The sequence below is a fragment of the Phyllopteryx taeniolatus genome, chromosome 17, assembly GCF_024500385.1.
Source record: "Phyllopteryx taeniolatus isolate TA_2022b chromosome 17, UOR_Ptae_1.2, whole genome shotgun sequence".
NCBI classification, from domain to species: domain Eukaryota; kingdom Metazoa; phylum Chordata; class Actinopteri; order Syngnathiformes; family Syngnathidae; genus Phyllopteryx; species Phyllopteryx taeniolatus.
In genome coordinates, this window is record NC_084518.1 from 10,532,898 (window position 1) to 10,554,818 (window position 21,921).

The 21,921-nt window shown below is 46.6% G+C and overlaps 1 protein-coding gene across 1 annotated transcript in view; it reads left to right on the top strand.

Moving 5' to 3' along the window:
• LOC133467621 (GDNF family receptor alpha-4-like) overlaps nucleotides 1-21,921 on the top strand; it is a 55,752-nt gene that overhangs the window by 28,031 nt on the left and 5,800 nt on the right. Inside the window, exons 3-8 of the mRNA XM_061752677.1 lie at nucleotides 9,243-9,509; nucleotides 11,707-11,799; nucleotides 11,885-12,254; nucleotides 13,448-13,557; nucleotides 14,314-14,448; nucleotides 21,277-21,395. Coding sequence (XP_061608661.1) covers nucleotides 9,243-9,509; nucleotides 11,707-11,799; nucleotides 11,885-12,254; nucleotides 13,448-13,557; nucleotides 14,314-14,448; nucleotides 21,277-21,395 — 1,094 coding nt within the window. The remainder of the gene's footprint in view (nucleotides 1-9,242; nucleotides 9,510-11,706; nucleotides 11,800-11,884; nucleotides 12,255-13,447; nucleotides 13,558-14,313; nucleotides 14,449-21,276; nucleotides 21,396-21,921) is intronic.

Sequence of the window (21,921 nt, forward strand, 5' to 3'; positions counted from 1 at the left end):
ATCCGATCCCCGGCTACAGAAGCTGGCTCTAGGGACGTGGAATGTCACCTCTCTGGCAGGGAAGGACCCCGATCTGGTGTGTGAGGTCGAGAAGTTCCGACTAAATATAGTCTGACTCGCCTCCACGCACAGCTTGGGCTCTGGTACCACTCCTCTTGAGAGGGGTTGGACTCTCTTCCACTCTGGACTTGCCCACCGTGAGAGGCGCCGAGCAGGTGTGGGTATACTTATTGCTCCCTGGCTCGGCACCTTTACGTTGGGGTTCACCCCGGTGGACGAGAGGGTAGCCTCCCTCCGCCTTCAGGTGGGGGGACGGGTCCTGACTGTTGTTTGTGCCTATGCACCAAACAGCAGTTCAGAGTACCCACCCTTTTTGGAGTCCTTGGAGGGAGTGCTGGAGAGCACTCCTGCTGGGGACTCCATCGTTCTGCTGGGGGACTTCAATGCTCACGTGGGCAACGACAGTGAGACCAGGAAGGGCAGAATGGGAGGAACGGCCCCCCCGATCAGAACCCGAGCGGTGTTCTGTTATTGGACTTCTGTGCTCATCACGGATTATCCATAACGAACACCATGTTCAAGCATAAGGTTGTCCACACGTGCACTTGGCACCAGGACACCCGAGGTCGCAGTTCGATGATCGACTTTGTGGTCGTGTCATCGGACTTGCGGCCGCATGTCTTGGACACTCGGGTAAAAAGAGGGGCGGAGCTGTCAACTGATCACCACCTGGTGGTGAGTTAGCTCCGATGGTGGGGGAAGATGCCGGTCCGACGTGGCAGGCCCAAACGTATTGTGAGGGTCTGCTGGGAACGTCTGGCGGAATCCCCTGTCAGAAGGAGTTTCAACTCCCACCTCCGACAGAACTTTGCTCATGTTCCGAGGGAGGCGGGAAACATCGAGTCCGAGTGGACCATGTTCCGCGCCTCCATTGCTGAGGCGGCCGACCGGAGCTGTGGCCATAAGGTGGTTGGTGCCTGTCGTGGCGGCAATCCCCGAACCCGTTGGTGGACACCAATGGTGAGGGATGCCATCAAGCTGAAGAAGGAGTCCTATCGGGCCTTTTTGGCCTGTGGGACTCCTGAGGCAGCTGATGGGTACCGGCTGGCCAAGCGGAATGCAGCTTTGGTGGTCACTGAAGCAAAAACTCGGGCATGGGAGGAGTTCGGTGAGGCCATGGAGAAAGACTTCCGGACGGCTTCGAGGAAATTCTGGTCCACCATCCGGTGTCTCAGGAGGGGGAAGCAGTGCACCACCAACACTGTGTATAGTGGGGATGTGGCTCTGGTGACCTCGACTCGGGACGTTGTGAGCCGGTGGGGAGAATACTTCGAAGACCTCCTCAATTCCACCGACACGCCTTCCCATGAGGGAGCAGAGTCTGGGTTCTCTGAGGCGGGCTCTCCTATCTCTGGGGTTGAGGTCACTGAGGTGGTTAAAAAGCTCCTCGGTGGCAAGGCCCCGGGGGTGGATGAGATTCGCCCGGAGTTCCTCAAGGCTCTGGATGTTGTAGGACTGTCCTGGTTGACATCGCGTGGACATCGGGGACAGTGCCTCTGGATTGGCAGACTGGGGTGGTGGTCCCCCTTTTTAAGAAAGGGGACCGGAGGGTGTGTTCCAACTACAGGGGGATCACACTCCTCAGCCTCCCTGTTAAGGTCTATTCAGGGGTGCTGGAGAGGAGGGTCTGTCGGGAAGTCGAATCTCAGATTAAGGAGGAGCAGTGTGGTTTTCGTCCTGGCCGTGGAACAGTGGACCAGCTCTACACCCTTGGCAGGGTCCTCGAGGGTGCATGGGAGTTCGCCCAACATGTCTACATGTGTTTTGTGGACTTGGAGAAGGCGTTCGACCGTGTCCCTCGGGGGGTCCTGTGGGGGGTGCTTCGGGAGTATGGGGTACCGAACCCCCTGATACGGGCTGTTCGGTCCCTGTACGATCGGAGTCAGAGTTTGGTCCGCATATCCGGCAGTAAGTCGGACTCGTTTCCGGTGAGGGTTGGACTACGCCAAGGCTGCCCTTTGTCACCGATTCTGTTCATAACCTTTATGGACAGAATTTCTAGGCGCAGCCGAGGCGTAGAGGGGGTCCGGTTTGGTGGCCTCAGTATTGCATCTCTGCTTTTTGCAGATGATGTGGTTCTGTTGGCTTCATCAAGCCGTGACCTCCAACTCTCACTGGAGCAGTTCGCAGCCGAGTGTGAAGCGGCTGGGATGAGAATCAGCACCTCCAAATCTGAGACCATGGTCCTCAGTCGGAAAAGGGTGGTGTGCCCTCTTCAGGTCGGGAATGAGATCCTGCCCCAAGTGGAGGAGTTCAAGTATCTTGGGGTCTTGTTCACGAGTGAGGGAAGAATGGAACGGGAGATCGACAGGCGGATCGGTGCAGCGTCTGCAGTGATGAGGACTTTGTATCGATCCGTTGTGGTGAAGAAGGAGCTAAGCCGAAAGGCGAAGCTCTCGATTTACCGGTCGATCTACATTCCTACCCTCACCTATGGTCACGAGCTGTGGGTCGTGACCGAAAGTACAAGATCCAGGATACAAGCGGCCGAAATGAGTTTCCTCCCCAGGGTGTCTCTCCCTTAGAGATAGGGTGAGAAGCTCGGTCATCCGAGAGGATCTCAGAGTAGAGCCGCTGCTCCTTCACATCGAGAGGAGCCAGATGAGGTGGCTGGGGCATCTGATTCGGATGCCTCCCGGACGCCTCCCTGGTGAGGTGTTCCAGGCACGTCCCACTGGTAGGAGACCACGGGGACGACCCAGGACACTATGGAGAGACTACATCCTTCGGCTGGCCTGGGAACGCCTCGGGATCCCCCCGGAAGAGCTGGATGAAGTGGCTGGGGAGATGGAAGTCTGGGCGTCCCCACTAAAGCTGCTGCCCTCGCGACCCGACCTCGGATAAGCGGTATAAAATGGATGGATGGATGGATGAATTGTGCAAAAAGATGCAGAGTCCTCGAGCACTGAGAGCAGTTTAAATGACTAATATAGCAATAGTCCGGTGCAATGACCATTGTGCAAAGGGCGCCGAGACTTCAAGGAGTGTATGCAGTTTAAAGTGACTAGTAGCACGATAATCTGGGACAATGTTGATTGTGCAAATGTTGCAGATACTCCTCAGTCAGTGTGCAAGTGGGGCAAACGCTACTCTGGCATGAGTGGCCAGTATTGGTCAACAACAGATATGCAAATAGTGCAGCGTGGCGAGACTACTACAGTGAGTGCTCGTGTATGTATAACTGGCCCGACAGAAATGTGACAACAAACTCAAGACAAAAAAATTGGGAGCATGTTGCAATGGAATTGTAGGTTAGCTGTTTAAGAAGTTGATTGCAAGAGGGAAGAAGCTGTTGGAATGTCTGCTAGTTCTAGTTTGCATTGATCGGTAGCGCCTACCTGAGGGAAGGAGCTGGAAGAGCTGGTTACCGGGGTGTGGAGGGTCCCGTGCAAGTCCTCAAGGGTCGGTAGGGGGTACTGACAATCTTTTCAGCAGTTTTGATTGTCCGTTGCAGTCGGAGTTTGTCTTTTTTTGTAGCAGCACCAAACCAGACTGTGATGGAAGAACACAGGACTGATTCAATGACTGCTGTGTAGAACTGCCTCGACGGTTGACACAAGGGAGCTGGACAGCATGAGGGGCAGCTGTCTCCTGATCATCTCTACAGTCTTGAGCGTGTTCAGCTCCAGGTTGTGTCGGCCGCACCACAGCTCCAGCCGCTCCACTGCCTGTCAATGTGCAGACTCACTCTTTGATGAGGCCGATGACAGTGGTGTCATCTGCAAACTTCAGAAGTTTGACAGCCGGGTGCATTGAGGCGAAGTCGTTCGTGTAGAGAGAGAAGACATGGTCTGGGCATGCCTCTTTGTTAATCTTTTGTTGTTTGAAGATGCGTCTCACATCCTGTTCGTGGATGGTTAACGCAGAAGTCAGAGGTGTGATTGTGGTCGGTGATGTGGCTGGGTGGGTATGGGGTGCAAAAGTGTCCTTTTCAAATCTGCAGTAGAAGGTATTCAAGCCGTTGCCTGGTGTGCTATTGTTCTCAGCTTGGGGTAATCGTCGCTTGTAATTGGTCAGCGATTGGAATGCATGCCAGACTGATTTAGAGTCGTTAGCGCTAAACTGTTTTCCCCACTTTGCTGCATAGTTTCTCTTTGCAATGTCAATTTCTTTAGTCAGCTGTTTTCTCGCTCGATTATACAGGGCCCTGTCCCCGCTCTGATATGCGCCTTCCTTAGCTTGTCTAAGTTGCTTAAGTTTGGCAGTGAACCACGGCTTGTTGTTATTGAATGTGTGAAATGACTTTGTTGGTACACACACACACACACACACACACATCTTCACAGAAACTAATACAGGATGTGACAGTGTCCGTATATTCATCCAGGCTGCCAGCTGAATTGTCAAAGACACTCCAGTCTGTGCAGTCTAAACAGCTTTGAAGTTCTATCTTTGCTTCATTAGTCCACATTTTCACTGTTTTCACTGTAGGCTTCATGCATTTAAGTTATTGCCTGTATGTCGGTATTAAGTGAATTAAGCAGTGATCAGACGAGCCCAGTGCTGCACAAGGTTTGGCACGGATATGTGTTATTTTGCATAGTATAGCAGTGGTCTAAAATGTTATTTTCCCTGGTACGACAGTCAATGTGCTGCTTGTATTTAGGGAGTTCGTGTTTGAGTTTAGCTTTATTAAAGTCCCAGAGAATAATGAGGGGTGAGTCCGGGTGGTTTTTTTTCAATTTCATTTACTTGTTCGGCGAGCATTAGCAGTGCAGCGTTAGCGTTAGCTTGAGGGGGAATGTAGACACCAGCGAGAATGAACGATGCGAACTCACGAGGCGAGTAGAATGGCTTACAGTTTAAAAACAGCAGCTCTAAATGCGGGCTGTAGTGTGTGCTGAGCTCTGTGTCGTCCGTACACCATTTTTCATTGATATAGAAGCATATCCCGCCGCCTTTTGTTTTCCCCGATGATTGCATGTCGCAGTCTGCCCGGTGAAGATGGAAGCCGGGAAGCATGACGGCGCCATCGGGTACAACCTCACAAAGCCAAGTTTCCGTAAAGCACATGGCGGCGGAACATCCGAAGTCTTTACTGGCCTTTATCAGAAGATGAAGCTCGTCCATTTTGTTGGGTAGGGAGAGTAGATTCGCGAGGTGGATCGACGGAAACGCCAATCTGTATCCTCTCTCGCTTCCCTCTGTGGCGTCGCCTTCGCCTCCATGCACCAAAGACCGCGGTCGCTACTCCGGTGATAAACGGGGGGGGGGGGGGGGGAAGTTTGGGATTTGGGAAAGTTGGTGAAAGAAAGTCCGAAGTAGCCTACTTGATGGTTAGCAAGTCTTCCCTTGTGTAAGTGAGCCATGTAATGTCTCCAAAGACGAACGAAAAAGACAAAAACAATACTAGAGAGCGCGTAACTGAGGCGTCCTCACAGGTATGCGCCACATCTTGGTATGTTTTTTGAGCCAGGGAATTCCAAGGACTAATGGGGGAAGGGATAACAAAAAGAGAGATCACAGTGATTTCCTGAAATAAGCAACGTGAATGCCACAGTTTGGTGGGTAACAGGGGAGATAATTCGGCCATCCAGGGCTGTGACATTCTTTGGGGGACGGAAGTGGTTGGAGAGGGATTTGGAGCTGGTGAATTATGGCTTCATGAATGAAATAGTCATCGGCACCTGAATCAATCAGGGCAGCGATGGGGGTGTTATGAGCTGAAACTATAATGAAAGCGGGAACGCTCATGAGAGCGGGAGAGCTTGAGGGAATGGAGGTTTGGCTCACCACGACGCTCTAGGGTCGCGGTGAGCCTGGTGTTTTGGTCGGAGGGGACACGAGTGACCGGATTGACCGCAGTAGATACACTGCCGCTGGGTGATACGACGCTGACACTGCTGTGGATCTAACTGTGTCTTTTCAATTTGCATGGGCTCTTCGGTGGCTACGGGGAGTGACTGAAGTGCGGAAGACGGTGCGGAGGCAGGTGTGAAGCTGACGGCGCGGCGCTCCGAGTGGTAGGGCTTTTGCGCGAGCGAACCCCCCTCTCTCGTGTTCGCTCTCACAGTCTGTTATCCAGACGGATGGTAAAAAGGCCGATGAGATCCTCGAGAAAGGAGGGCTCGTTCCGGACTGCTAGCTCATCCTTGAGCTGCTCGGAAAGGCCATTAGAAAAAATCCCCCTAAGTGCCGCGTCATCCCACCCATATTCACCCGCCAATATCCGGAACTCTATGGAATATTCCACTGCTGATTTAGCACCCTGCGTGAGCGTGAGGAGATGACGGGTGGCTTTTTTGCCATGAACGGGGTGATCGAACACTTTATGGAGTTTGTTGGAAAAGGAATCGAATGAGTGGAGTACCGGGGAGGAGCTTTGCCATAAGGAAGTGGACCATTAGCTGCTTTGCTGCGGAGGGGGTTAGTGACATAAGCTACTTTGGATTGTTCGGTGGGATAACTGTATGGTTGAAGGTTGAAAACGAGTGAGCAATTGAGTAAAAACTGGCGACACGCACCTAGGTCCCCGGAGTAGGGGTCGGGCAGCGGGACATGAGGTTCTTTGTACAGGAGGCAGGGTGGCTCTGAGGCTGCGGGCTCGGAAGGCGTAGTTACAGGTGGAAGTTTGGATAGCATTGTCGAGGAAAGGAGGGATACTTGTTGTATGAGGGAGTGTAAGGATTCCATGAGTTCTTGGAGAATCTTTTCTTGTATTCCTATGTGGGCTCCTTGGAGAGTTAGTGCGTTCATCAGTGCGTCTGGAGTCGCTGGGTCCATAATGACCAAAGTATTCTGTCACGTATGGGGAGTAGCTGGATCCAAGAGCAGGCGGAGGCAGATGTAAAATGACTTTATTGAGGAAAGGTAATGGCGGTGGTTCTGGGTGCGTTGGCAGCCGGTGGCGTGGACAGGCGGCTGGCTTGGCGGCAGGAATGACATGGATCAGGAACACAGGAGTCAACAAAGCCCTCCCGGCTCCAAGAATGGAACTGCAGGGCAGTATATGACTATGTTTACATTTTTATAATATATCTAGTTAACATTAAATTATTTAATCCTTTCAGAGAGGTACAAATGTAAAGGCTTATTGTAATAGTTGTAGTTTACAGTGGACATTCACCGCAACATCCTGAGAGGTCTTTTGAATTTTTATTATTGTTTTTTTCCAGCTAATGCTAATACAGCTAAAATAGGCAACCATATTTATTAGAAAGACATCTCTGTATACACACATCACATATCACATTGCAAACTTCAACAAGAATGAACTTATTAAATTACTACTTATGTACTAATAAACATACTAGTTTTGCATGAGAATTCTACTGCAGAAGGCACTGTTCTTCTTTTCATACCATGAATACCAACCTTATGTCCACATATTTTATACACACATTTCTATATTTTACTTCTTGCTGATGTTGCAGCCTTATTATGACATGGGGTCCTGCCACCAACCATCCAGAACGCCACCAATCTAAAGCACCCAAAGTAGCACAGAATTCATCAGTGAATAAAACAGTCTGAAAATGTGTCTTTATGTATTTCTGAGCCCCCTGCAAACGTTTTTCCTTGTGAGTAATCGTTATGACAACTCTGCATGACTACAGGTATTTAGAAGATCATGCATTGAGGTTCTTGTCACTCCAGATACATCAGCAGCTTGAAATACCCGTAGCTTTTTAACAGCTGCTCGCTTAATAAGATGCATTTGACTGACATAAACTTTTTTTAATACAAATCAGTGCAATGATTTTCTTGAAATGTCAAGTATTTTCATTCCTTTCGCAAAGCATTCCTTTTCACGATTACTCATGAAAACTGTGAGTTGCTTAATAACGTGGAACAACCTCCTTAAGTAATATTGAATTCGACTCACCTGTGAAATTTAATCATCAAGCCTGTTTGAGATTGGCATTAGTGATATAAAACAGGAGAAACTAAATACGCATAAACCTCCCCAGAAAAAAATTAAATCTCCAATGCTGGTTAGCACATCTGCCTCACAGTTCTGAGGATCCGGGTTCAAATCCGGCCTATCCCGTGTGGAGTTTGCATGTTCTCCCTGTGCCTGTGTGGGTTTTCTCAGGGATTTCTTCCTCCCACATCCCTAAAAATATGCATAGTAGGTTAATTGAAGACTCCAAATTGCCCGTAGGTGTGACTGTGAGTGTGACTGGTTGTTTGTTTATATGTGCCCTGCGATTGAATGGTGACCAGTTCAGGTCTTGCCTCTCGCCCAGAGTCAGCTGGGATAGACTCCAGCACGCCCGTGACTCTAGTGAGGATAAGCAGTATGGAAAATGGATTAAATGTTAGATGCATAATAATTTGGAACAAAAACAGACCCGACCTTTATTGGATGTCATTAGATTGTTCAGGAAGATCTAATGGCCAGTATAGAGTGTGATACAATGTCCCACTAATCTTTTCAGGTATTTATTGGTCCTTCTGGTGTGTGCATGTGCAGTATGTTTTCATTTTCTTTTTGCAAATATTTGAATGTTGGTGTGTTTTCACTTAATTCTGTACTAAGTATATTATTATATGTACGTATTATATTGTTATTAATATATTTCAGAAATATTTTTGAAGGTTGTTTAAGTGAAAACTGAAAGATTTGGCATGCGGCATCTAAAAGTTGGCTGTGTAACAACATCCTTTTTTCAATGCAAGTCAATGTTCTACATACGAATGCGACACCATTCAGCAACTGACACACAAATAGGTATCTAATATGCACTCTGGGGAGTGACACAAGAAAGGCTTTAGAACTGAAAGCGGAGGTGGAAAAGAAAAAGATTTACATTGGAGGATATTATGTAGTGCGAGATGTGTGTTTCAAACAACGATAATAATGGGCTCATGTTGGATTGCGGTGTCATAACAGTTTAGCATAAAGCTTCAATGTTTAAACAGTGCCTCAATATTAGCTGACTGGTTATTTGGATGCGGTCCAGAAGCTTGGATGGCCCCCTGAATGTCAATCAATCCAACCAGTCAGCCCACTGCAGTGTTTTATGGCCATATTGTGAAAGAAGAACACTTATGGGCATTCAATTTAATCTTCCTTGCGGTTATTATAATGAGTAGTTCTCCGGCGTGTCCACAGAGCACAATTAATTTGATCTGTTGTCTTAATTACAACCTATTTAGCCTAAGAGCAAACAGTGGGACAATTAACCCTGCAGCTAAGCACCTTCCACAAAGACAACATATCACTGTGTCTCCATCAGGTAGCACACCGGTATCGGCCTCTTTAGACTGTCTGCTGGCAGAGCAGGGCTGCATCCAAGAGCAGTCCTGCATGGTCCTGTACCGCCTGTTGGAATACTGTGCAGATGAGGAGGCGGTTTCGCCGCTCGGCCCGGAGGCCCGCACAGAGTGCCTGGAGGCTCAGAACTCCTTGCAGCACCATCGCCCCCTTCAAGTGTGCAAATGTCAGCGTGGATCTCGACGAGAGGAACACTGCCTCAGGGTCTACTGGACTGTGAGGTTTGGAGGTGGGATTTAAGCTCTGCCATCTGTGTGTGTGAGCATGCGCGTGTGTGTGTGTGTGTGTGCGCGCGTGTGTGTGTGTGTGTGAGCGTGTGTGTGTGTGTGTGTGCGCGCGTGTGTGCGCACATGTGTGTGTGTTTGTGTATTTATTGCTTACCTACACTCACTGACCATAACAGCATGCACACCTGCATAATGTAATGAGATTCCAGCACAAGAGTTGAATAAAAGATTCTGCCTTCACAAACTCGAGTGAAGAGGAATCGTAAACCTTGGTAGATACCTTAGATCAGTGTTTCCCAACCTCTGTAGAGCCAAAACAGAAATTTACATTGAGAAAAATCTCACAGTACACTACCAAACAAAATATGTCACAAAAAGTGGATACATATGTCAACTGAATGCAACCGAACTGGACAATCGGCTACAAAGTGCAGTCGGCGATTCACATCTGCACATCAAGCGATTGACCCCTCGCACACATGCTTGCTACAATGGAAAAAAAAAAAAACGTGAGCTCTGGTGTTCTTATTGGATAATTATTTTTTTTGAGGCTCCATATATATGCTGTACTGTATTATTATTATTTTTTATTTAACCACAAACAAAAGCGTGTTTGTCAAGGACGAAGTGTACTTCCCTGGTCGCTATAGCTATATTGTAATAATACAAAAAGAGGAAACAGGTGAGAACTAATGGATAGAGTGTGAATATTTGAGAGGGAGTTGGCAATGATTGCCCCATTCATGACTGCATTTGTGCATTTCGGTGAGAGAAACTCTCCACACTTGCACAGGTGCATATGAAATCATAAATAGTTAAGTATCACAGTAAAACACAATATACACATTTGAATACACAGAATTGGTATGGCTTGGCAGCTGCCAGCTGGAGCTAATTTCGTACCCGGTAACGTAATTTTTGTTGTGAAAGCTCAGGCATTTTTGATTGGCCTTTACATCTGCAATTCAACTTTTAAATTGCTGCAAAATAAAAACTAGTTGCAAAACTCTGCATAACACACTTGAGTTGCATTCAGCTGTCTTGTTCGGTGTGCGGCGGGCCTAAGGTCAGTCAAAGACTAAATTGTCTTTTGGTGTGCATGTGAGCATGAATATTTTTTTCGCCTATATGTACCCTGTGATTGGCTGGCGACCAGTCCAGGGTGTACCCTGCCTCTCTCGAAGTCACCTGGGAGAGCCTGCAGCTCACCCACGACCCTAATGAAGATACGCAGTATAGAAAATGGACGAATGGATGTTTTAATAATGTTGTTTAATAAATATGAATTTTTAATTGCTCCAGATGATGCATGTGTGCTTGTTGCTATACTGTTTTTATATAGTTTTGATAGATTCTATAATTGTGATGTGACAGTGGTGGTATTAAAAGGTAGATTAAGTTGGGTAAGTCCTCAATGAAGGCCCAGGTACCAAATGCATGGCCCGCCTCTGTCATGAATCATTCACTGAGAAATTGAGGAAAATGTGAAAAGATATTGTTGTGTCATTAGCTAGTAACTTCAAAACTATATATCTGATTTCTATGAAATGTTCTTGCGGTGTGGTGCATGAGCTAAGTAAGAACAAGTTTGTTCCATGTAGCAATCGGTACAAACTTTGCAATGCATCCATCCATGCATTGTCTGAGCCATTTATCCTCACTAGGGTCGCGGGAGTGCTGGAGCCTATCCCAGCTATCATCGGGGAGGAGGCGGGGTACATCCAGAACTGGATGCCAGCCAATCGCAGGGCACATACAAACAAGCAAACATTCACACCTACGGGCAATTTAGAGTCGTCAATCAACATACCATGTTGGGATGTGGGAGGAAACCGGAGTGCCCGGAGAAAACCCACACAGGCACGGGGAGAACATGCAAACTCCACACAAGCGGGGCCGGGGATTGAACCTCGGACCTCAGTATTGTGAGGCAGACGCTCTAACCAGTCGCCCATCGTGCCGCCGCTTTGCAATGCAGTTGCCCAGAATTTCAGATAAACATACCGGTACTGTATTTTGGGTATGGTGTTTCATTCTGCTTTGGGAGAGGTCTGCATTCTATTGAGTGCCATTGTAGTTATCTTTGCATTGAGAGAATTTTGGATACAGCTCTTTTATCCTATTAGATTGTGCAGGTGTCCCTAATGTTGTGGCCCTTATGTGAAACTGCTGAAAACAAGACTTCACTTCTGTTTTTAGCATATGATGAGTATGAAGTGTCTCCATATGAAGAATTGGAGTTCAGCCTGGTGAGAAACATTGACATGTCACATATGGCGTCCATCATGGCAGGTACAGCCACGGATATGACACAATGAATGAATGAATTATTCAAGGTTATTTCCTTGTCGACACGATACTCTTGTTTTCCCACCAGCTTCTTCTGTGTCTGTGGACGGTCACAATCAGTGTCTCAAGGCGGCCCAAGACTGTGGCCTGTATGAGAAATGCGGCTCCCTGCGTTCCGAGTACGTAGTGGCGTGCACCAAGCGAGCGGCGGCCTCTGACAACACTTGCAACCGTCAGAAGTGCCACCGAGCCCTGCGGCGTTTCCTGGAGCGTGTCCCAGAAGAGTACAGCTTCGCCTTGCTCTTCTGCCCTTGCTCCGACACCCTATGTGGGGAGCGCCGCAGGAAAACCATCGTACCGTCTTGTTCCTATGAGGAGAACACTAAGGGGGAGGATCGAGTGGGCAAGCCCAACTGCCTCAACCTGCAGAACTACTGCTCCAGGGACGAGCTGTGTAGGTGAGAAAGGTTGCTTGTTCATTACAGAGCTGGACATTTTCTGAGGTGAATGTTATTGTCAGTCATAGGCAAAATGTGCAAACAAGAGGGAGAACAATGTTTTTGTTTTAGAACATGTTCACCTTGTGCTTCAATTGTTCTGAATGCTTCTGTCCACATTACACAAATCCAATAATGTTTTACATGTATTATTTTGTTTGTTTATACTACATAGACAGTGTATATACTGTATGAGTTCCACATTAATTTTGCTTCTGCTCTGCATAACAACATGGGGATGTATGTGAAAAAAAAAACAAAACAGGAATGTATCTGTACGTATCTTAAATAGCTGTGACATTTTTTTTTACCTTTAAAAATCCATGTTTCAAGTGAAGAACTCATTGCATTTGGGGATCATTTGAACACCCGCCTATTTGTGGTTCACCATTTATAAAGTCACCTGTTCCCGTATTGGGGTTATTTTCTGTGGAACTTTTGAGCTCTGTCTGTAATGCTAAACTAACACAAGATGGCAGCAAAGCCTTGGCTAATCGGAAAGTAGTAATTGGTGTCAAGGAAGTATGGTGAAGTGACCCACTGCTCAAAGATTTTCATCTTTGTATCCAGTCTGTCAGGGAGGATTTGAGTTTAGCCGGGGTTGTTAGCAGACGTTATGTAGAGTCTTTGCCGCCTGTGTATTTTTTTGTTTTGCTGAGTGACTATTAAAAAGTTTAAGTCGACAAATTGCTTGAAAATGTATATTTTATGGGTTGCAAGCGGGGCCATACATGCCAGGGTAATTTTTTCCAAATCCAATAATCTGTATGCCATTTATTTTTAAAGGTAATGTTGTAAAAGGAGTTTGAAATTAATATAAACCATTATAAACATTTTGAGGTAATCAATTACTCTTATTTTTCCGCTATTCGTGATAAGGCTCGGTTCCTTTCCTGCGCAATCGACGTTTTTACTTTTTAATGGACTGCAACAATAGCAATGTGTGTGATGCAAAAACAAAAGCCTCCAAAAACTGTTATTTTACAGTTGGGTAGAGCAGCTCATTCCACAGAAGTCATACAGAAGACATCTGGTTGCGATACTTTGGGATTGTCTTGAACCCATATAGCTGAATCAGTACATTTGACCTTTAAGGTACTTTTGAAATGAATAATTTTTATTTATTTATTAATTTATTTATTTTTGTGTGTCAGATCCCGGTTTGCTGATTTCCAACACAACTGTCAGCCAGCTCCTCTGTCTGCCTCTGGCTGCATGCGAGAGAGCAGAGCTATGTGCCTCAAGGCCTACGCCGGACTCATAGGTGAGTAAACGAAAGCAGAGATGTTGTTGAGGGATGGAATCATTTTGTGGAAAAGGCAGAACACAGCGTGAAGGATTATTAGAAATCATCCGCAGGTGTCTTGCAGTGATATTTGGCTTTCATAATCCTTTTTCTCCCCAGAGAGCAACTCTTTACTAGTTTTAGAAACAGTCATTGCGTTTAGCAATATGTTGCATCTTTTGTCAGTGGTTTTGTTTGTCTGCAATAATTGGCTTTAACTCCCGAACAATTTTAAAAAAAACACATTAACCATTAAATAATACTAAAGTACTTCATGAGTACTTTCCAGATACTGTACTGTTTCGCCATTACCATTATGTAACCCTTTATATAATATATAAATAAAATTGTAACAAACCACATTGACTCAGACAATATCAAAACCCCTGATGAGGGTTTTTAATTCTTTGTTTTGTTAAAATTTCCTAATCGGAAGACACAATCACGAAAAGTCATGTTTTCTCCATCTTCTGTATGGACAATTCTTCAATTCTGTTTTGTTGCTGCCGCTTAGGGATTCCTGTACGGCAAAAAATCTCACATTTATATTTCCACCAGCAGCTCATCAAATTGTCTTGTTCCCTCATTTTCCCTCTTACTGTATCTTTCAAAACATTTTTTGACCCTGTTGCAATACCACGAATATTGTCAGTAGTCTGCTTGGTCTCTTCAACAGAGGCACGGGGCATTAATAATCTTAGCAGACGTAAAACAGAGGTTTTTTGGCTTTTTCAGGCACCATTATGACTCCCAACTACGTGAGCAACAGCAGCACAGAGGTGTCCCAGTGGTGCACATGTGATGGCAGCGGCAACGAATGGCAGGGCTGTCAACGCATCCTGCAGATGTTCAAAAACAACATTTGTCTGCGTGAGTGTCATTTGGTAGACAGAACAATGAACACACTGACTGTGCTGTGATTAATATCATTTCAATTTAAATATTGCAATACATCTTCCACAAGGTCATAATAAAAGTTGTTTTTTTTCTTCGGCAATGGAGTAGATAAGCCCATGGAGGCACATATGCCGTGACATTTTGGGGCAACAGATGTGACTATGCAAATATTTTAAAAGCTCCTGCAATGCTCCTACTGGTATTTCAGAGTCTGCATAGCAAGTTTCAGCTTTGGTTTTGGCCTGGTTAAGGTTGGATGGATATGGCTGGTCTTGTATAGAGTACCTTAAGTGACACGAGTGAAAATACAAGTATCTTAACAGAAACTAACTTCAGTACTGTCATGAGGACAGGACCCAAAATGCACGACTCCAATTCAAATGGACAGTTTCAAAAAGAGAGGTTTAATAAACGGGCAGAGATCGGTACACAAGCAGGCAATCCGAAAAGGCAACAGTATTAAAAAAAAAAGGCAAGGTCAATAATCAGAACAGGGTCTAGGCTTACTATGAGTCGGTGACGTGGAAACAAAGAATGCTGGAATGTGACAACAAGGTACAACGAACTGGCGACCAGAAAGAATGAGACACGATGTTAAATGCATGGGGTAATTAGGGTAAACGAGGCACAGGTTGGGAAGATGCTCTCAGGAGCAGGTGTGTACGAGACAGGGGGAAGACAACAACCATAACACACACCCACGACAGTACTGTAGAAGTTTAAGTAACCTTGTAGAGTATTACTCGAGTAAAGGTCCTAAAGTAGCTGACATTAAGTATCAAATGTAATTTACTCACACTAAATGTACTTAAAAGTACAAGTATTTTGAGTTTTGATTTTGTAGAGCTTTGGTTATGTCTTTATTTCTCCATCCATCCATTTTCTACACTGCTTATCCTCACTAGGGTCACGGGCATGCTGGCCCAACGAACCTGGGAGCAAGCTTCCGGGACTCCACCCAGAGTGAAAGATGCTTGGTGGAGTGCCAAACTCGCTGACCCACTTTGTAGTTCTGGGTCAGTGTCCTACTGTCAGCTGCGGTCTTGTAGGACCGTCCTTGGCGTAGCAGCATTTGGTGGGGTCGCTCCCAGGTCCTCCTGCAGCGTCTCACCAAGGTCAATGCAGATGGAACTGTGGATTCTGGGGCTGTGGCAGGAGATGGTTGGTAACCATGCACAATGTGAAAAGGTGATAGACCAGAATTGTGAGAGAACTCGACCCAAACCAGCTTCTGAGTCCAGGATTGTGGCTCCTGTGACGAGAGACATTGGAGCCCAGTCTCCAGGTCCTGGTTCAGCCTCTCAGTTTGTCCATTGGTTTCAGGATGAAACCCAGAAGACAGACTGACGGTAGCACCTATTAATTTGCAAAACTCCTTCCAAATTCGTGAAACAAATTGGGGGACCCTATCCGATACCATATTCTTGGGAAAACCATGAAACTTGAATACCTGGTTTATCATAACTCGGCAGTTTTTTAGCTGAGGGGAGTTTCGTCATTGCAATGAAATGTGCCATCTTAGAGAACTTGTCAACAACTGTGAGAATGGTGGTATTTCCTTTAGAGGTCTGTAATCCTGTCGCAAAGTCTACGGAAATGTCTGACCAAGGACGTTGTGGTATTGGCACGAGTCGCAATTCCCCAGAAGGATGTTGACGAGAGGGCTTGTTAGCAGCGCATACCTGGCAAGGGTTGACGTAATGGATAACATCTCGTCTAACATTAGGCCACCAAAAGCGCTGTTCGACCACAGATTGTGTTTGACATACAGTCCTGTTAGTGTGAGCCCAGTGGATAACTCTACCCCTTAAGGTTGGGACCACATAAAGCCTGTTTTCAGGGGAATCTTCAGGGCTAAGAGTGTTCTTCAGAGCTCTTTTACCGCAGTCCAGCTAGCATTTAATCTTTTAGCAGACTTAAGATACTCAAGGTTCTTGTGATCCGTCCATACTAAAAACGGGGTCTGAGCCCCTTCTAGCCAGTGCCTCCACTCCACCAAAGCCACCTTGACAGCCAGCAGTTCACGGTCACCTATGTCGTAATTTCTCTCGGCTGGAGTCAGTTTTTTCGAGAGATAAGGATGTAATTTACCATCCTTGAGAAGGGTCCATTTTGATTTCACCTAGAGCCAGCATGAAACCCAGAAAAGAAATGGACGCCTTGTGGAACTCACATTTCTCAGCCTTGACATAAATTTCATTCTGCAGTAACCGATGCAACACAGAGTGGACATGAATGATGTGAGTCTCCTCATCCGGGGAGAATATCAAAATATCGTCCAAATATACAAAAACATACACATTCAACATGTCACGCAAGACATCATTGACAAAGTTCTGGAAAACAGCTGGAGCCTTAATTAGTCCAAAAGGCATTACCAAATACTCAATGTCCCGTTGGTGTGTTGAATGCTGTTTTCCATTCATCCCCCTTCATTATCCTGACTAGATGATACGCATTTCTCAAGTCTAGTTTGGTGAAAACATTGACTCCCTCCAGGAACTCAAAGGTGGTGGAGATGAGAGGAAGAGGGTACCTATTTTTCACAGTTATTTCATTGAGACCCCGGTAATCGATACAGGGTCTTGTCCTTCTTGTCCACAAAGAAAAATCTTGCTCCCGCAGGAGATTAAGATGGGCGAATGATCCCGACTGCCAGTGATGCTTCCACATACTCCTTCATGGCCTTGTGTTCCGGCCCTGAAAGAGAAAACAACCTCCCCCGTGGAGGTGTGGTTCCAGGCAGCAAGTCAACTGCACATTCATAAAGTCTGTGGGGTGGAAGGGATTTGGCTTTGGACTTGGAAAAAACTTTAATGTCATGGTAACAGGTGGGCACTTGTGACAAGTCAGGATCCCAAGATGGGGTCTGTGGAATATCATTTGAAACATAACCCTAAACATTACATGGAGGCTCTAAACAGTTCTGGGCACAATTGCTGCCCCATGACATAACATGCCCAGAGGACCAGTCAATGTGGGGGTTATGTAATTTCAACCAAGGGTTCCCTAAAATAAGGTAATAATTTATAGCCTCAAAAACATGAAAACTAATGTGTTCTGAGTGAGAATCAGAAAATGTAAATGTGAGTGTTTGGGAGCGGCGAGTGATCTTGCCCATAAAACTACCGGTGGCGTCTTTCTTGAAAGGTTCTAAGGTGCCTACGTCTAACGAGGAGGGAGTTGAGTAAATTTGCGTCAAAACCAGAGTCAATACAGATGTATGAATCTCTTGATCTGGAGAGCATAGTGTTACTTTACGAAGAACCTGGGTAGGATCTTCCTTAATGATATTAAGACTCACCGCTCCTGTTCCCTTGTTACCGGCACCGGCAACTTTGAGGTGACAATTGCTCACGGAAAGACCCAACTGCCCGCAGTAGGAGCACCGCCCTTCCCTCAGCCGGTGTTAACGTTCCTCAGGGGAGAGACGGAACCTGCCCAGTTGCATGGGTTCATCCGTGGTGACGCTAGCCAATGGATTGAGACTGGCAACAGGGGATGTGCCTTGGTTTGGCTGGACACCGAGGCTCGTCCTCCAAGTGCGCGGTGACGCATCCTTCCATCGATCTCCGTCCAGCTCGCGATCCAAAAGCCTTTTGTCCATCTTTATAGCGACAGCGATGAGAGTGTCCAAGTTGGTCGCGGCAGGTCTAGTGGGACCAAATGATCCTTGACGGAGAGTTATGCCCTATTATTCCACTGACTCTCAGCTGCTATAATGCAAAACTCAATCGTGTAATCTGACACCCTGCGCTTGCCTTGTTGTAAGGTGACAAGGGAGCGAGCTGCCTCGCGATCTGGTGTGGAATACTGAACAACTTGCTCCATAGTCTTTACAAAAGAAGCCCAAGAATGACACGCAGCAGAATTGCGGCCCCATTCAGCAGTAGCCCACGCCTCCGCACAACCAGTCAGGTGGGAAATGACAAAAGCGATCTTTGCCCGCTTGGTGGGGAAGGCAGCTGCCTGCAGCTCAAAGTGGAGTTTGCACTGCGTGATGAACAGCTTAATATTCCCAGAATCTCCAGAGAACCTCTCCAGTCGAGAGAGCTGTGGGCAGACAGCAGCGGAGGTGGCAGGTGGCAACATGGTGACTGCTTCACATGGAAACGGTGGTACAGTGGCGGCATCGGATGCTGTGCCAGCTGGTTTCTCCTTCTGAACCATATTCATTCGAACTTCAAACTGTGAGGCCACCTGTCTCATCATAGTTTCCTGATACTCTGACAGTCCCTTTAGATGAAGGTGGAGGGCAGCAAGCTGCTCATCCTGCTTCGAGGTGCGTTGAACCTGCGCTTGAAGGGCTTTGCGCACCGGGTCTGAGTCTGCTGGGTCGATGTTATGGCCAGTTCGTTCTGTCATGAAAGGTACAAAGGACAGGACCCAAAATGCACGACTCCAATTCAAATGGACGGTTTAAAAAAGAGAGGTTTAATAAACGGGTAGAGGTCATTACACAGGCAGGCAATCCGACAAGGCAACAGTATCCAAAAAATGTGAGGCAAAAAGGGAAGGTCAATAATCAAAACAGGGCCTAGGCTTACTATGAGTTGGTGACGTGGACATAAGGAATGCTGGAACGTGACAACAAGGTACAACGTACTGGCGACCAGAAAGAATGAGACACGAGGTTAAATGCATGGGGAAATTAGGGTAAACGAGGCACAGGTGGGGAAGATGCTCTCAGGAGCAGGTGTGTATGAGACAGGGGGAAGACAACAACCATACCACACATCCATGACAGTACTGTAGAAGTTTAAGTAACCTTGTAGAGTATTACTCGAGTAAAGGTCCTAAAGTAGCTGACATTAAGTATCAAATGTAATTTACTCACACTAAATGTACTTAAAAGTACAAGTATTTTGAGTTTTGATTTTGTAGAGCTTTGGTTATGTCTTTATTTCTCCATCCATCCATTTTCTACACTGCTTATCCTCACTAGGGTCACGGGCATGCTGGAGCCTATCCCATCTAACTGCGGGCGAGAGGGGGTACGGAACGTAAAGAAAGAAAACCCACACAGGCACACGGGAAAACATGCAATCTCCACACAGGCGAGGCCAGGATTTGAACCTGGGTCCTCAGAACTGTGAGTCAGATCTGCTAAGCAGTTGGACAATTTGCCGCCGTCTTTATTTATTTTAATTGCATTTTTTAATGTATTTAAGGGAGCTGGATGTATGTGGGTGGGGCTAATTGTTTTGCTAATTTCTATTGGGTTTTACTGCTGTCAATCAAAACTCTTGTTTGATCACTTCTGACACTTGTCCCTTCACTTGCATCACTATTTGTCAAATGTAAAGATTACCAGTCAGTACTGTACAAAAAGGACTTTTCTTTTGCTTTGGGTTCCGTAGTTCCGGCATTACGTCAATGAACAATTTTTTCAGATTTTATTTTTTAGTAATGAGTCATGAATGAAGATGATGGCACGGTGTTTGACTGGTTACTGCATCTGCCTCACAATTCTGAGGACTGGGGTTCAAATCCCGGGCCCACCTGTGTGGAATTTGCATGCTCTCCCCGTGCATGCGTAGGTTTTCTCCGGGTACTCCGGTTTCCTCTGGGTACTCCGGTTTCCTCCCATTTCCCAAAAACATGTACAGTAGGTTAATTGAAGACTCTAAATTGCCCGCGTGTGCGAATGGTTGTTTGTTTATATATGTTTATGTGGCCTGCGATTGGCTGGCAACCAGTTCAGGGTGTACCGCGCCTCTAACCCAGAGTCAACTGGGATACACTCCAGCACTCCAGCGACCCAAGTGAGGATAAGCGGTATGAAAAATGAATGAATGAATAAATAAATAAATAGTAAGAAGCAGAATCAATTTTATTGTCATGAACATCCATGCACATGAAATTTGTTCTCTGCATTTTACCCATCACAGTGAGCACACGCACACACACACGCACACACGCACACACACGCACGCACACACACGCACACACACACGCACGCACGCACGCACACACACACACACACACACTGGAGTAGGGGGCAGCTGAAGCACCCAGGAAGCAGTTTGGGTTATCAGTGTCTTGCTCAAGGACACCACAGCCATGAGTCTGGGGGATGTTGGCAGATGGTCCGGTCGGGGACCTGAACCTAGGTCCCCCACGGTGCTAGGCGATGATCTTAACCATTGGGCCATGGCTGCATGGACTAATGAAGATGGTTAACAAAAATGTATCGTAAAAGTATACATTTGGTTTCAGGAGTAAGAAATTTACAGTAGATAATGAACATGTGTATAAATTCTACTTATGTACAGTAAGAAAGTATTTGTATTCCCTTACATTATAAAACGGGTTAAAGGTGTTGGTAGTGGGGGGTTAAGGTTGGGGGGTTAGTGTTGAGGAATTCTGCTTGAGGATAAGAAAGTTCTAGTTTGGGGGGTTCAGGTTATGTTTCGGGTTGGGGCATTAAGGGTAGATGATGGGTTGGCTGGAGTTAAGGTTAGGGGTTAGGGTTAGAGTTGCGGGGTTATGGTATGAAGCTATCTGGTCTTGATGTGTGAATTGGCATTTATTTATTCCGTAGTTATTACAATTTTTATTATTTAGTCATAATCATTAGTGCATTGCAAATCGTGCATAAAATGGAGTAGGTTTGCTTCTGAAAAGTAAAGAAGCAAGAAAAAGTGCCCGAGTCAAATCACAGTTTAATAACCCTCACAGTGCAGTCACCACATGTATTCAATATAGGAGTACAGTACAGTACAGTACAGAAGTCAAAATGACTGAATGGTGATGATGAATAATGAACCATGCAGAGACCCCCTGTTGACTCTGCCTCAGGTGCTGCCATCAGCTCCATGGGAGTTTCCGTGGCGCCCCCTGCTGAGACCAGCCCCGTTCCAGCTCCTGAGCCCTCCCCAAGAGTCCACAGCGTCAACTCTCTTCCGGAATTTACCACCGTAAGTAAGCCCTCTCGGTGCATGATCACACCCTCGCCGCATGAGAGTTGAACCCATACTACAACCTCGATGGAAGACTAACCAAAACTAAAATGGCACAAGCAGGGACTGCAGCAGTGATTTGGGGCGAGCATCCTCATCTGTAACCTCAGATTAGTGGAAGGCCTGCCTTTTGTGCTCACGGATTATCTGAAGATGTTTGAAACATGCCGGCACGGTGTACGACTGGTTAGCATATCTGCCTCACAGTTCTGGGGACAGGGGTTCAAATCTCGGCCGCGCCTGTGTGGAGTTTGCATGTTCTCCCCCCGTGCCTGGGTGGGTTTTCTCCGGGCACTCCGGTTTCCTCCCACATCCCAAAAACATGCGTGTTAGGTTGATTGAAGACTCTAAATTGCCCGTAGGTGTGAATGTGAGTGCGAATGGTTGTATGTTTCTATGTGCCCTGCGATTGGCTGGCGACCGGTTCAGGGTGTACCCTGCCCGAAGATAGTTGGAATAGGTTCCAGCAGCCCGCAACCCTTGT